We start from the raw sequence: 12,898 nt of genomic DNA, 5'->3' as shown, positions 1-12,898 counted from the left end.
TTCAATCAGGTTTATAGTGCTTACATTTATCTGCTTAAACCACAGCATCTCATTCATTACCATTAAACATGAAACACCAGAAACACCCCCTAAGGACGGCCCTGGCTGAATGTATGTAGCATCGCTCTCAACCATGGCCTCCCTTTGATCTGGGGCTCCTGTGGAATGAGTCAGAGCCCCCGTCTCACCATGGCGGACGGAGAGGTAAGAAGAAGCGCACGCACGCCATGGTGGCGCCACAACCCAAGATGGCCGCCAGCCCAGCGCCACCGCACCAAGTGGTCGCCAGCCCAGTACCACAACACAAGATGGCCGCCAGCCCCGCGCCACAGCACAAGATGGCCGCCAACCCAGCGCCGCTTCGGTGCATGGCCACCAACCCCGCACCACGAGGCAAGATGGAAGCCAGCCTCACACCACAGTACAAGATGGCCGCTGACTCATTCTTAGAGTATTTCTCCATGCTGTCACAGATCCTAGAAGTTCCCAAGACTGTTCACGTCAAAGCTGCTGAGCCAGCGCCACAACCCAAGATGGCCGCCAGCCTAGCGCCACAGCACAAGATGGCCGACTCAACACCTGAGTCGCCAGTCAAGGTGCCACCGACTCGCCATCATAGAGGGCGGAGGACGAGGAGACAGACGTCTTCCGTTCCTCAAAGCCTGGATAACGTTCCCGAGCTGGCCGCTGCCGTCCAGAAGGACGTTCCCGAGTGGGCCGCTGCCATCCCCGAGGCAGTGCCAAAGGCTGTTCCCGATGCAGTGCCCGAGATTGTTCCGGAGGCCGAGGCCAAGGCGGTGCCCGATGCTGTTCCGGAGCTCGAGGCGGTGCCCGATGCTGTTCCGGAGGCCGAGGTGGTGCCCGATGCTGAGTCGGTGCCCGATGCTGTTCCGGAGGCCGAGGCGGTGCTCGATGCTGTTCCAGAGGTCGAGGCGGTGCCCGATGCTGTTCCAGAGGTCGAGGCAGTGCCCGATGCTGTTCCAGAGGTCGAGGAGGTGCCCGATGCTGTTCCAGAGGTCGAGGCAGTGTCCGATGCTGTTCCAGAGACCGAGGAGGTGCCCGAGACCGCTCCCGATGCAGTGCCCGAGGCCACTCCTGATGCCGTGGCCGAGGTGGTGCCCGAGGTCGTTCCCGATGCGGTGACCGATGCTGTTCCGGAGGCCGAGGCGGTGACCGATGCTGTTCCGGAGGCCGAGGTGGTGCCCGATGCCGATGCGGTGCCTGATGCTGTTCCGGAGGCCGAGGCAGTGCCCGATGCTGTTCCAGAGGCCGAGGTGGTGCCCGATGCTGTTCCAGAGGCCGAGGTGGTGCCCGATGCCGAGGCGGTGCACGAGGTCGTTCCCGATCCAGTGCCTGAGGCCGCTCCCGATGCCGTCACTGAGGCGGTGCCCGAGACCATTCCAGAGGCAGTGCCCGAAGCCGAGGCGCCTCAGGTCTCCACAGACAGTCCAGAGTCTAGTCAGGTTCCCGTGAACTCTCCAGAGTTAAGTCAGGTTCCGGTGGACTCTCAGGAGTCGAGTCAGGTTCCGGGGGACTCTCCGGAGCCGAGGCAGGTTCCAGCGGACCCTCCGGAGTGGAGTCCGGTGTTTGTGGACCCTCCAGAGCCAGGGCCGGTCACCGATGACCCTCCAGAGCCAAGTCGAGTCACTGGGTGGTCTGCTGCTCCATCCTGGGGGACTCCGGCCTCAACCACGGGGGCATGGTGGTCATCTGCTCTGCCCTGGGGGACTCCGACGTCGACCACGAGGATGTGGTGGTCATCTGCTCTGCCCTGGGGGACTCCGACGTCGACCACGAGGACGTGGTGGTCATCCGCTCCGCCCTGGGGGACTCTGGCGGTGACCACGAGGACATGGTGGTCATCTGCTCCACCCTGGGGGACTCTGGCGGCGACCACGAGGACATGGTGGTCTTCTGCTCCACCCTGACCACACGGCTGTGGTGGTCCTCTGTTCCGCCCTGGTGGGTGCCTCAACATGCCCTTCTTGGACTTCTGTTTGGTGTTCTTGGTTTCTGTTTTGTTTTTGTCTGTTCCCCTCAGTTAGTCATGCCTTCCATCCCTCCCCCTAACCTCCTCCGATCCTCCTCCCTCCTGGTCTCCCTGTTTTGTGTTTACACTTCTGGTGTCTGTTCCCCAAGTTTTCTTTTCCGGCCCTCCGTCCATCCCCCTGAGCCTCCACCTGTCCGCCGCCTTCCTGGTCTTTTTGGTTTGTTTTTTGTGTCTGAGGAGCATCTGGAAGCTGCTCCTTAGAGGGGGGGTAATGTCACAGTGTCTGGTCTGTGTATCCCTGGGTGTCCACTAGAGGTCTCACTTCCCCTTATCGTCACTGTTGATTGTTTTCAGCTGTTTCCACTTACATCGTTTGCACCTGTCTTTAAATACCTGGTTTGTTTCAGTCTGTGTTACGGAGTCCTTGCCTCATGTTATCCGTAGTTTCTATCTTCCCTTGTGTTCTGTCTGTTCCTCGTTGTTTGGATACTCTGGTTTTGACCCGGCTTGAACTGTTTACCCCTTTGGATTTGCCCTTAAATAAAGATTCATACCTGCATTTGGTTCTCTCTCCTCGTTCCTGTATCACCGAGCGTGACAATAATCACCTGATCTCATGTCACTTTGGCTGTGTTTGATGCTGCAAATGTGCTCGATAAACAAACTGTCACAGCAGCCACAAAAGACATAATAAGTGTTAAGAGCCCAACTAATGGAAACACTAATCACTGTTATGGTGTTTAACTGTTATGCTGTTATCGAAAATTAAATGTAATTATCAATGAAGATTCGGGAGGAGCACGTCAGATACTTAGCCTAATCATCACAGGTGGACCACAATCAAGTAATCAATCCCACAGTATAAATATCGCTGACTGAAAAAATTATACGTCTGTCTGATGTCGGAGTTTGACGTCAAACAAAGTTGGGTTTAGACGTCAACCCGACTTTCATCTACAACCAAAATATGACGTCTGACTGACGTTGGATTAGTTGGAGTCCAACGTCTTCCTGATGTCACATTGATGTACTGTGCCTGTTGGGAACTAGCTTAAAACCCTTTTTTGGGGTGAAAATACTAATGTGCCTAAGACTTTTGCACAGTACTGTACTTTACAAACTAGATTGCTACATTGCTACTTTATAAAGAATGAGCATACAGTAATTCACAGAACTGATTAAAGACAGTGAAAGACCGCACTCATCTTAACTAAATATCAGAGTGAGTGACAGAGATTATGTGTAGTTTTGTATTAAATAATGACCCAGATTGTGAAATACATTTATTAGCCTTAGATTAAGGAAAGCACCACTTGGGAAATGAGCGCATCCAAGGTGAAAGCTATGGATTTATTTTAAATATTTGTAATTTTCTTTAATGTTATCCATAGTTTTTTGTGGTTCTTTTTTTTAAGTATCGGTTCAGGCACCGTTAAGGCGCCAGTACCATTTTGAAATTATAGAAAAGGCACTAGACCTACTTAAAAGATATTATTTCTCCAAATGGGTGCTTTCTCTTTGTCCTCCACAACTTAAGCTACTGTAGGTAGTTCGGTAGCAAGACGTTTGAATAAATTATTGTTTGCGATTGACAACGCGATTGACTATGTGGTGATAAGTAGGCTACACCAACTTTGTAACTTGTTCCCCCCCGAACACTGGACATAGAAGACGTATGTACAGAATACAGGAAGATATCAATCAAGAAGGTATCAGGATTATAGGATTAGAGTTATTTTTCATTTTTAGTTTTTGATTAATCACTTGGATTAATCATTCATTTTGGCAGCACTATAATGTTTATTGTAAATAGACATTGTAGTGCAGAAGGCACGCTCAACTCCCACTTCGTTTAGTCGGAGCAAATGATAAAGTTATCCAGAAATAAAAAAGAAAAAAAACGCACTCTCAAGAAATACTTTAATAAATGTATTCGTACCATGTCTTACACATACACATGTCTGGATGGGAGCATATGTTGTTCTAGAACTTGGATATATCTTTCAGCATTGATGGTGCCTTTCCAGATGTGTAAGCTTCCCATGCCACACACACTCATGCAACCCCATACCATCAGAGATGCAGGCATCTGAACTGAGCACTGATAACAACTTGGGTTGTCCTTGTCCTCTTTAATCCGGATGACATGGCATCCCAGTTTTACAAAAAGAACTTCAAATTTTGATTTGTCTGACCACAGAACAGTTTTACACTTTGCTATAGTCCATTTTAAATGAGCCTCAGCCCACAGAAAACGCCTGCGCTTCTGGATTACGTTTAGATGTGCACTGAAAAAAGTAATAAGTAAATTTACTTAATTTTTATTTGGAAAGTTTTTGCACAAGCATTTTTCAAGTAAATTTAACACATTTGGAAATTAAGTAAATCTACTTAACTAAGTTAAGTAAAATAATAAAAAAAATGAATAAGTATATTTTACTGAGTAAATTTTAATTAAATGATATTAAATTAATGCATTTAGCAGACACTTTTATCCAAAGCAACTTACAGTGCATTCAGGCTAACAATTTTCACCTATCATGTGTTCCTGGGGAATCGAACCCCCAACCTTGCACTTGCTAATGCAATGTTCTACCACTGAGCTACAGGAACACTTCAAGATCTTTTGAAAAATAAGTGAAAACTTCACTTACTTACTTTTTTATTTTGGAAAAGTTTTTACACTAACAAAAAACCAGAAACAGATATTCTAGAAATTTCTAAATGTAAAATAATTTTTTTCAAAACAGTTTTATCAAATGAGGGTAAATAAGTCTCTCACTTCTGTCCCTTTAAACCAGTTTACAGCAAAGACAGCACGAAGGACTGGATGCACATGATAAATATTCTGCAGTTAAGAAAACAGACAAAAGAAATAGCACTGTAAAACCTGATAAGTAAACTTTACTCAAACCGTTTGAGTAAATCAATTGCCTTGATTTAAACCATGTAAGTTTTAAAACTTTGCATTCAAGTAATTAAGTGATTAACTAAGTGCTGATTGAGAATTAATGATGAACAGCTGCTGTTAACAAACAGAATCACTGAAGAAAAGAGAAACACAAGAACTACTACAACTGACTTCAGACACAGCCTTAGATGAAATCAACTGAAATAAAATACATGAAATCTCTCAAGATCTGATGAAACAACCCCACAAACAGCATCACCAGCTCCACTTATTAATAACCAGACTGACTTTATTTCTGTCAGACGTCTACAGAAGATCTTATTGAGAATGAACTAAGGTTTAGATGTTGATTTATTGTTTCATTTGAAGTAACCATGTTAGAGATCAGTGTTTGCTTTAGTTGGGCTCTTGACCCTTGATTTCTGTCTTAGTCTTTTCTCTGGCTGTTATAACCATGTGTTTCTAAAACATGTTTGTTGTAACTCAAAAGCCCAGAAGAAATGCCGTCAGGTGTTAACCTGTACCTAGGTGTAGGTTGTTATACTTTATATCAGTGATGATAATCATCAATTATTGAACTGTACGAAGTCTAATCTCTGATGAAATATGTGTTTAATTTGATTATAGTAAAAGTGGTTCTGTGATAATCAGTTAATATGAATGACTTTTCAAACAGTGTGGTCTTCTACGGTGTTAAACAGTCACACAAAGACATCAATAATCAGAATATGAACCTCAACAATGGTGACCATAAAAAAAAGGCTGCAGAGCATGCTGGGAGCCATTGATGAGTTCTGCAGTACAATAGTACCCAGAATGCATTGCAGCATGTTTTTTTCGTCACCATCGTAGAGGTTCATATTCTGATTATTAATCTCTGTGTTTGACCAACTACTGGCATAGAAGAAAAATGTATGTGTACAAAAATGTTTAGAAAGTCATTTTTATATTAACTGATTATCACAGAATCACTGGCTCTTAGTGTTACTTTTACTAGAATCACTTCAACAATTTACACAACACCTACTTCATTAGACGCCATACAGATGAATAATTGATGATTATCATCACCGATATAAAGTACAACAACCTACACCTAGGTACAGGTTAACACCTGATGATAGTTCTTCTGGGCTTTTGACTTACAACAAACATGTTTTAGAAACACATGGTTATAACATCCAGAGAAAAGACTAAGACAGAAATCAAGGGTCAAGAGCCCAACTAAAGCAAACACTGATCTCTAACATGGTTACTTCAAATGAAACAATAAATCAACATCTAAACCTTAGTTCATTCTCAATAAGATCTTTAGATGTCTGACACAAATAAAGTCAGTCTGGTTATTAATAAGTGGAGCTGCTGATGCTGTTTGTGGGGTTGTTTAATCAGATCTTGAGAGATTTCATGTATTTTATTTCAGTTGATTTCATCTAAGGCTGTGTCTGAAGTCAGTTGTAGTAGTTCTTGTGTTTCTCTTTTCTTCAGTGATTCTGTTTGTTAACAGCAGCTGTTCATCACTAATTCTCAATCGGCACTTAGTTAATCAATTAATTACTTAAATGCAAAGTTTTAAAACTGACATGGTTTAAATCAAGGCAATCTATTTACTCAAACGGTTTGAGTAAAGTTTACTTATCGGGTTTTACAGTGCTATTTCTTTTGTCTGTTTTCTTAATTGCAGAATATTTATCACGTGCATCCAGTACTTCGTGCTGTCTTTGCTGTAAACTGGTTTAAAGGGACAGAAGTGAGAGACTTATTTACCCTCATTTGATAAAACTGTTTTGAAAAAAATTATTTTACATTTAGAAATTTCTAGAATATCTGTTTCAGGTTTTAAAAATGTAAGTAAGTGAAGTTTTCACTTATTTTTTACAAGATCTTGAAGTGTTCCTGTAGCTCAGTGGTAGAACATTGCATTAGCAAGCGTAAGGTTGGGGGGTTCGATTCCCCGGGAACACATGATAGGTGAAAATTGTTAGCCTGAATGCACTGTAAGTTGCTTTGGATAAAAGTGTCTGCTAAAGGCCTTAATTTAAAATTATTTAATTAAATTTTACTCAATAAAATGTACTTATTATTATTTTATTTATTTACTTAATTTAGTTAAGTAGATTTACTTAATTTCCAAATGTGTTAAATTTACTTGAAAAATGCTTGTGCAAAAACTTGCCAAATAAAAATTAAGTAAATTTACTTATTACTTTTTTCAGTGTGGCTTTTTTTTTACCTATAGGCTTTTAGACAGCAACGGCGAATGGCACGGTGGATTCTGTTCACCGACAATGTTTTCTAGAAGTATTCCTGAGCCCATGTTGTGATTTTCATTACAGTAGCATTCCTGTATGTGATGCAGTGCTGTCTTGGGGAAGATGATATTATGCACAGTAGATGATTTTATACAGATAACATAAACATTTTCTCTGAGAAACTCCTTTCTGATATTGCTCCACTATTTTCCGCTGCAGCATTGGGGGAATTGGTGATGCTCTGCCCATCTCACTTTCAAATTTCAATATGTTATCTATATCCTATTGTGAATAAAATATAAGTTTATGAGATATGTGTCCCAATATTTTTGGAATCAGGTTTCTAAGGAGACTTGGGAAAAAAAAAAAATAATAATAATAATAATAATAATGAATTTTATTTCATGACGCCTTTCAGAACACCCAAGGTCACCTTACAAGCAATATACAGGTCACTGCATGAGACAAAACAAACAACAAACAAACAGCATATACATATAAAGTGGATATAAGTCTCTATAATTTTTTTTATAAAAAAGCCTGTATAAAAAGATATGTCTTAAGACGCTTTGTAAAAGTCGACAAGCAATCGCTATTGCGAACATCGAGGGGAAGGGAGTTCCATAGGCGGGGGGCAACATAACTAAAAGATCTGGCACCCATAGTAGTAAGTCGAATCCGATGTACCACAAGAGAAATTGAAGATGAAGATCTAAGTGCACGTGAAGGAGTATAAACCTGGAGAAGTTGAGTAAGGTATTGTGGTGCAAGATTATGAAGTGCCTTATAAGTGAGTAGCAAGATTTTGAATTCAACTCTATATTTTACTGAAAGCCAGTGCAATTGCTGGAGAACCGGAGAAATGTGATCAGTATAAGTTGTTCTAGAGAGAACACGAGCTGCAGAATTCTGAACCAATTGAAGCTTATGCAGCAATTTGGAGGGAATATCTGTGAGAAGAACATTGCAGTAGTCTATACTTGAGGTGACTAGTGCGTGAACGAGAACTGCAGTATTATTATTTGAAAGAAATGGACGTAGACGATTAATATTGCGCAAATGGAAGAATGCAATCCGTGTGATATTATTAATCTGAGCTTTAAAAGATAGTGTGCTATCCATGATGACACCCAAACTTTTAACCTGAGAGGAAGGACAGATTGCAGTATTATCAATGTGTAAAGAGAAACAGCTAGATTAAGACACAACAGATCTAGTGCCAACATGCAGTGCCTCAGTTTTATTGGCATTTAATTTCAAGAAGTTCGCTGAAAGCCAGTCTTTAATTTCAGCTAAACAGCTTGACAAAGATGGCGGAGGAAAAGAACCGGTAGGTTTGGCAGACAGGTAAATTTGGGTGTCATCCGCATAACAGTGAAAATTAATACCATATTTCCTTAAAATATTACCAAGAGGTAGCATATATATAATGAAGAGAAGCGGCCCAAAACAGAACCTTGGGGAACACCATTGGTGACTGTAGATAGTCTTGAACTAAAACCTTTTAATTGAATACGCTGACTGCGTCCAGATAGATATGAACTAAACCAAGACAGAGCAATATAGGTTAGTCTTCACTTAGTTCCAACAATAGAGCCTATAGCACTTTAGTGTTGCACAAGGTCATTTATTTAATCCCAAGGAATGAATTAACAAATGAAATACATAATGCAATAGATGACAGCATCTTCAAAATATGTAGATGTAGATGTGGATGTATTCAATATTCCTGTGGACAATTTAAGGCTGCAGTTGTTCAGTTTGTGCATACTTGGAATTGGATATTTGAATTTGTCTTAGTGAAAAAGTGAAATGCAGGCTGATGCTCTTAAGATCTTTGTTCAGACAAATATAAAATGAAAAGTAAATAGAAATAAAGAATAAAGAAAAAAAAACTTTTATTTAGTTTATTTCATTGACACTGATTTTATTAATTAGTGACATAACAGATAATATGAAAACAGCCAAAATACAAAAGACAGAGAGATATTGTGTAGAGCAGAACATTTAGCACTATTACATCTACAGTAAAATAAATGTTTCACAAAAAGTTTCTAAATTGGTTTCCCAATTCATTGGGACATTACACCAGACAGTATGTTTCTATAAAACTAATATTCAATTCAAATGCAAAGTAACATGCATATAGTAATAGAATTGTAGTTTTCATTCTCTAGGATACTGCAGTATGTGGAATGCGTTAGTTGTGTTTAAAATTTATTGAAATTGATTATTGATTGCCTGCAACCCTTATTGGTGGGAAGGGAAAATGTAACTGCAGTTTACTTTCCTTTAAAATAGCATGTATATATATTTACATTGCTAATACAATTCCATCCCAAGGAGCCAATGTTTATCATCCCAAGGGTCTCATAAAGATATTCTAGAGTGCTGAATAGTACTGGAAAATGTCTAGTCATCTAAATACTTTTTTGCTGTTTCTGCTGCTGTTTCCACTGCAGAAAAAGCTGCTGCAGCTCCTCTGGCCCCTGCAGCAACAACTTCTCCTACTGCTGCTAGTCCTCTCTTTCCAGCTTCTGCTAGCATCTGCTCCTTCCTAATCTTCTCTTGGGCTGCTTTATACATGGCATTAGTGTAGGGATTCATTGCATTAAATTTCACCATCTTTTCTATCATTTTTAGCAGTTCTATGACCTGATCTCGATCATCTCTGTTCTCATTGTTGAATGAGTGATATCTACCATAGCAGGACTGAATTAACTGTTGTAGATCTTTGCTTTTGCTGATATATTCCTCTACAGGTTTACCCTTCAGTGCATCAGCATGAGTGAACAGAACAATGGTGTACTTTAGAGCATCATTTACAAAGTTCTCCTGAATCCATCTCACTGCATTTTTCTCTTCCTCTGTAAATTTCACACCCAGTCTTATAACCAGTAGGAACGCATGAGGACCAGGAGCAGACATATAGATACACTCCTCTATTGATATCTTAAGGGTTTTTTGACTGACTAAAGTGTCAAACAGGCCAGGACAGTCAGTCACTGATACCGTTTGACCACTCACATTTGCTTCTTGTTTCTTACAGATCATTGAAGCAGACATCAGAGAATCTTTCACTGTAAACGCTTCTCTGTTCAGGATGGTGTTTCCTGCTGCGCTCTTTCCTGATCCAGTTTTACCCAGAAGAACGATCCTCAGATCTTCTATAATGTAAAAGTGTTTTTGTTGGAATAATATTACTTTTTTGTAGTATACATATTATATACATATATGCAAGTCCATATGCTGAAATAATCAAACATTCTCTAGCATGAACCTATAATTTATATATTATTAATATAAATATACACATGCAACATTTTATAGCATCAAAACTAACATTGATTTTGACTGCTGTCATGGTGGGATTAAGTTATTAATTTCAGAACAGCCAAAATTCAGTTCAGTAGCACAGACCTCTTATTGCATCAAACAACTGAACAACTCTCATTGGTCTGTCTTGGAAGGCTTGTATATGATCACAAAAGAAAATGACTAAAAGTCCAAACTTCATAAACCAGTACACATGGGGAAAAAAACAGATTGTTCACTGCTACACAGAGGAAACCAAGTTCCTCAAACAATTTCTGGTTCTAAGAGCTGTTATAACTAAAGAAATCCTCCAATCTTTTGGAACGTATGTTGACGTTTACTAATACAATTATATATATTTGATCAATGATACATTTCAAATTTGTTAGCAGTACACATAAATAATATTATATTACTGAATAAATATCATTATACCTTTTACGGTTTTAGCTCACCTGCAAATATATCTGCCATTTCTGTCTGTCCTTTATTTCAGTCTCCACAAACAAACAAAATACCTGAAAAAAACAGAAGAACATTTGTTAGATGAGGTTATTGTAAAGGCTTGGCAGACATTTACATGATCAATAAACATTTTTTTTAATAATATGTGTAATTATTTATTAGTGTACATGTTTTGCCTTACCTGTGTTGTGGTAAATATAAAATTGATTTTGTGGACAAGAAAATGCTAAAGACCAGACAGCAGAATCTAGCGCTGATAAAGCAAAGTGAAACTATCTTGTGTCATTTTGGAGCTATTCAGCTGAATAGGCAAACATGGTTTGTGATTGGACAGGTTAACATTTTGCCACAGCAGAATTTATGAATTTTATGAATATTATTTCTGAGTATTGTGTAATTCTATTTTACTGAATATTATTTCTGAACATTGTGTAAATTTATTGTAACCACTTTTAAAAACAGTTTTAGTATTTAATATTCACACCAAAGTGCAATAGAAAATTAAAAAAAATATGATTACCCCACCTCATCAGACATTCCTGTCTGTGTGAGACTTTCTCATAATCAAGAATGCCTGCTGAGAATTAATGATGCAGAATCAGTAGAAAAGAATGTTTTTATGTTTGACTTTTAAAAAAATGTATACATTAAATGTGAAGTAAAAAAAATTGTATAGCCTTAGCACATTTAAAAGAGCCAATTAATAATGATTATTAAAAACAAAATCCAATTAATTCTAGCATGAAATCTACATTTACTATGAGTAAAAACAATTTATTGTGTGATTTGTTGATAATGTAGGTAATGACAGTTCCCTATCTGTCGGTAACTACGAGTTATGTCGACCGACAAATGGGGTCTCACTTGAGAGGCCAATCATCTCTGATTTTAAGAGAAAACGCCAATGAAATTGGCAAGTGGATTAACACACCTGAGCCACTCCCCGTGCCAACGGGTATAAATAGGGCGACAGGTGCATCCACTCATTAGATTTTTGCTTCGGAGCCGAGTGGTTGTATGAAAGCTGTTATACTCCACAAAGCCATTCATCTGCTGTGTCGGGAAGCTGTTCTGGTTGGCGGTACGGCGCAAACAGCGGTGTGCCTTTCAGCGATTCCCCTGGGCGCTTCAACTAAGAGAGCAGATTTCCTAAAAGAGCAAATCGCGGACGATTCGCGTCTTTTTCAAGACGCCGTTTCGTCCGCGTCCTTCTGGAGCACTTCTAGTGCTCTGGGAGATTTGAAGGTGACAGTGAGAGCTTCTCCGCCGGGCCACGCCCCACGGACCTCTTACCCCTTCTGCAGTGTTTGTCCTGTGCTGCTGCTGGGTGATTTTGCTGGGCTGTCTTATGGCAGTCCCAACGGGTCATTCAGTTTGCCGCCGGAGATCAGATGTCGATTGCAGCATCGGGGATGGGCTGTTGACCTCTGTTGATGAAGATTCGGCGGGGCTGCCCCCCTCGGGTGTTGTCGCCACTGCCGAATTGGACCCAGAGTTGACAGCCGTGCTTGCCCGGGCAGCTGTGAGCATCAGGATGGAGGTGAATGCACCGCCCAGCCCTGAGTGCTCATGGCTGTTTGATTGGTTCTCGGTGTGGAGCGCGACTCACAACCGCGTTTTACTCTGGTTCCTTTCTTCCCGGATGTGCATGGGGAAGTGATGTAGTCGTGGATGGCCCCTTTTACGGCCGGAAGCAGCTCATTTCGTTCCTCCATCCTCACTACCCTCGATGGCGGGGCAGCTAGGGGTGTGTTGACATTCCCCAGCAGGAGAGTGCGATTGCGGTGCACTTGTGTCCGCAAAACGCCGCCACTGGGAGGGATAGTCCGCGCCTCTCACCCAAGTCCTGTAAGCTGTCGGCCGCGCTCGCTACCAAGGCTTACAGTGCTGCGGGCCAAGCTGTCTCTGCTTTGCATGCCATGGCTATCCTGCAAACCCAACAAGCCAAGGCTTTAACAAATGCAC

The 12,898-nt window shown here is 41.2% G+C and overlaps 1 protein-coding gene across 1 annotated transcript in view; it reads right to left on the bottom strand.

The window, feature by feature from the left end:
• Positions 1-12,898, bottom strand: part of LOC127948398 (GTPase IMAP family member 8-like) — a gene marked incomplete at its 5' end in the record, with an annotated part of 70,302 nt that overhangs the window by 41,541 nt on the left and 15,863 nt on the right. Inside the window, 1 exon segment of the mRNA XM_052544833.1 lies at positions 9,716-10,341. Coding sequence (XP_052400793.1) covers positions 9,716-10,341 — 626 coding nt within the window.

Source organism: Carassius gibelio, chromosome B1, assembly GCF_023724105.1.
Source record: "Carassius gibelio isolate Cgi1373 ecotype wild population from Czech Republic chromosome B1, carGib1.2-hapl.c, whole genome shotgun sequence".
Classification (NCBI taxonomy): domain Eukaryota; kingdom Metazoa; phylum Chordata; class Actinopteri; order Cypriniformes; family Cyprinidae; genus Carassius; species Carassius gibelio.
The sequence above is the reverse complement of the archived record's forward strand: the minus strand, read 5'-3'. Positions and strand labels throughout refer to the sequence as shown.